The sequence below is a fragment of the Pundamilia nyererei genome, unplaced genomic scaffold (assembly GCF_000239375.1).
Source record: "Pundamilia nyererei isolate P.nyererei 1_Seehausen unplaced genomic scaffold, PunNye1.0 scaffold04898, whole genome shotgun sequence".
Classification (NCBI taxonomy): Eukaryota; Metazoa; Chordata; class Actinopteri; order Cichliformes; family Cichlidae; genus Pundamilia; species Pundamilia nyererei.
Genome location: NW_005192299.1, coordinates 1 through 1566, shown reverse-complemented (window position 1 = coordinate 1566; position 1566 = coordinate 1). Strand labels below are relative to the sequence as shown.

At 49.4% G+C, this 1566-nt stretch overlaps 1 protein-coding gene across 1 annotated transcript; it reads right to left on the bottom strand.

The window, feature by feature from the left end:
- Positions 1-157: 157 nt before the first annotated feature.
- Positions 158-1553, bottom strand: LOC102204108 (complement C5-like). The gene is made up of 4 exons (XM_005755922.1): positions 1445-1553; positions 817-909; positions 470-608; positions 158-391 (listed from the first exon to the last, which is right to left on the bottom strand). Exons 1-4 carry the CDS (start codon positions 1551-1553, stop codon positions 259-261), a joined length of 474 nt encoding a protein of 157 aa, XP_005755979.1. The 3' UTR covers positions 158-258.
- Between the last annotated feature and the right edge of the window lie 13 nt (positions 1554-1566).

Here is a 1566-nt window from a genome sequence, read left to right as displayed (position 1 = left end):
TATATATATATATAATGTTCTTCCTCTACAGCCCCCCCCACAATTTTTGCACATGTCGAGGAGCGTGTCAGGCTACATTTCACTGTGTGTTATACTTGTATAACTATGCATGTGACAAATAAAGAACCTTGAACCTTGAACAGAGGGCTTCTTTGCCCTTTATTGCCCTTTATTATTCATTCCAATCTGAAGTGACAGAAACATTCAAACTCTGAATGAAGAAAGACTCCACCCCTCAGTGTGACATCACAGTGACATTCAGCTGCAGGCCGAGAACTGCAGACTCTCGGCAAAGTCATCCAGCTGGGAAATGTAGTCCCTACACTCAGGAGAACTACATTCTGTCGGCCACAGCTCCAACACGGCCTCCGAGTCCAGAGGGAGGCGATACCTGTAACACGAGCACACAAGCTCAGCCTCGGCCAATCGCGAAGAGCGACAGGTGACACAGAGAGACAGGGATACTGACTTGTAGTTGTTGTCGAGCGTGACCTCTGACCCACTGGCTCCCATCAGCAGGTACTGTCTGTTGTTCTGGATGTCCATGTCGCTGCAGGTCGCCTTCTTCACCAGATCCACCACGGTCCCAGACCTCACGCCCTCAAAATCTGTAGCAGGCGAGGAAAAACCACAGAAGAAGAAGATTTCACTTCACAGTGCAAAAGTGTTAAGATGTGCTTAAAGGATCCAACGGCTGCTCCATCACTCCCACCACGGTCGACACAGTTTCATCAAAACCAGCCGGACACAGAGCCGATCGTGACGTTCGGGCTCTAACACAGCTGTCTGACAGCTTTCAGAGTCCTGTCAGCTCACCTTTATCTGTGTTCTTGATGACTTCATCTACGGTGGCTGTGTAGGTCATAAAGTCGCCTTCTGCTGCTGACTTTGTCACCGTCACCTTGTACGCTGCGGCAGAAACACAGACACAGTGTGAGCAGCTTCAAACAATCAGGCAGTGAGCTCAGATCACCGAGCTCCTGCTCTCAGACGGGAACATCGAATGTGAGTGAAGTTGGCCCCCCACCTTCTTCAAATCCAACAAAAGTGGTATCAAACGTTTGTGCTCGTTTGTGCTGCAAACATTTTTCGTGTGTTCTGCTATCATTTCAAAAATATTAATAAAGTCTTGATGCGTGCTTCCATGATTGTTAGTATGGAAATTCTTATGACCATTGATCAACGACTACTAAGCAAAGACACAGATTCTCGAATGGCCATGAGTCCCATTCACAGGAAGTGGGGAATGGCTGCAATCACAGCATTGAAAGATGGTGACAGATGTACCCTTGGGCCCCCCTTCTCGATTCAGAGATGGTCAGCATCCTGACAGCCCGATGGACGAAGCTGTCTCTCAGTCTGCTGGTTCTGGCCCGGAGGCTCTTCAGTCTCCTCCCTGATGGCAGCAAACTGAAGACGCTGTTGAAGGGATGAGTGGAGTCACCTGTAATGGAGAGGACCTTCCAGATGAGGCAGGTGCAGTAGATCTCCTGGGGAGGGAGGCAAGAGAGGTCCCCACAATCCTCTCGGCTGCTCTCACTACCCGTTGTCATTTTTTTCCTGCAG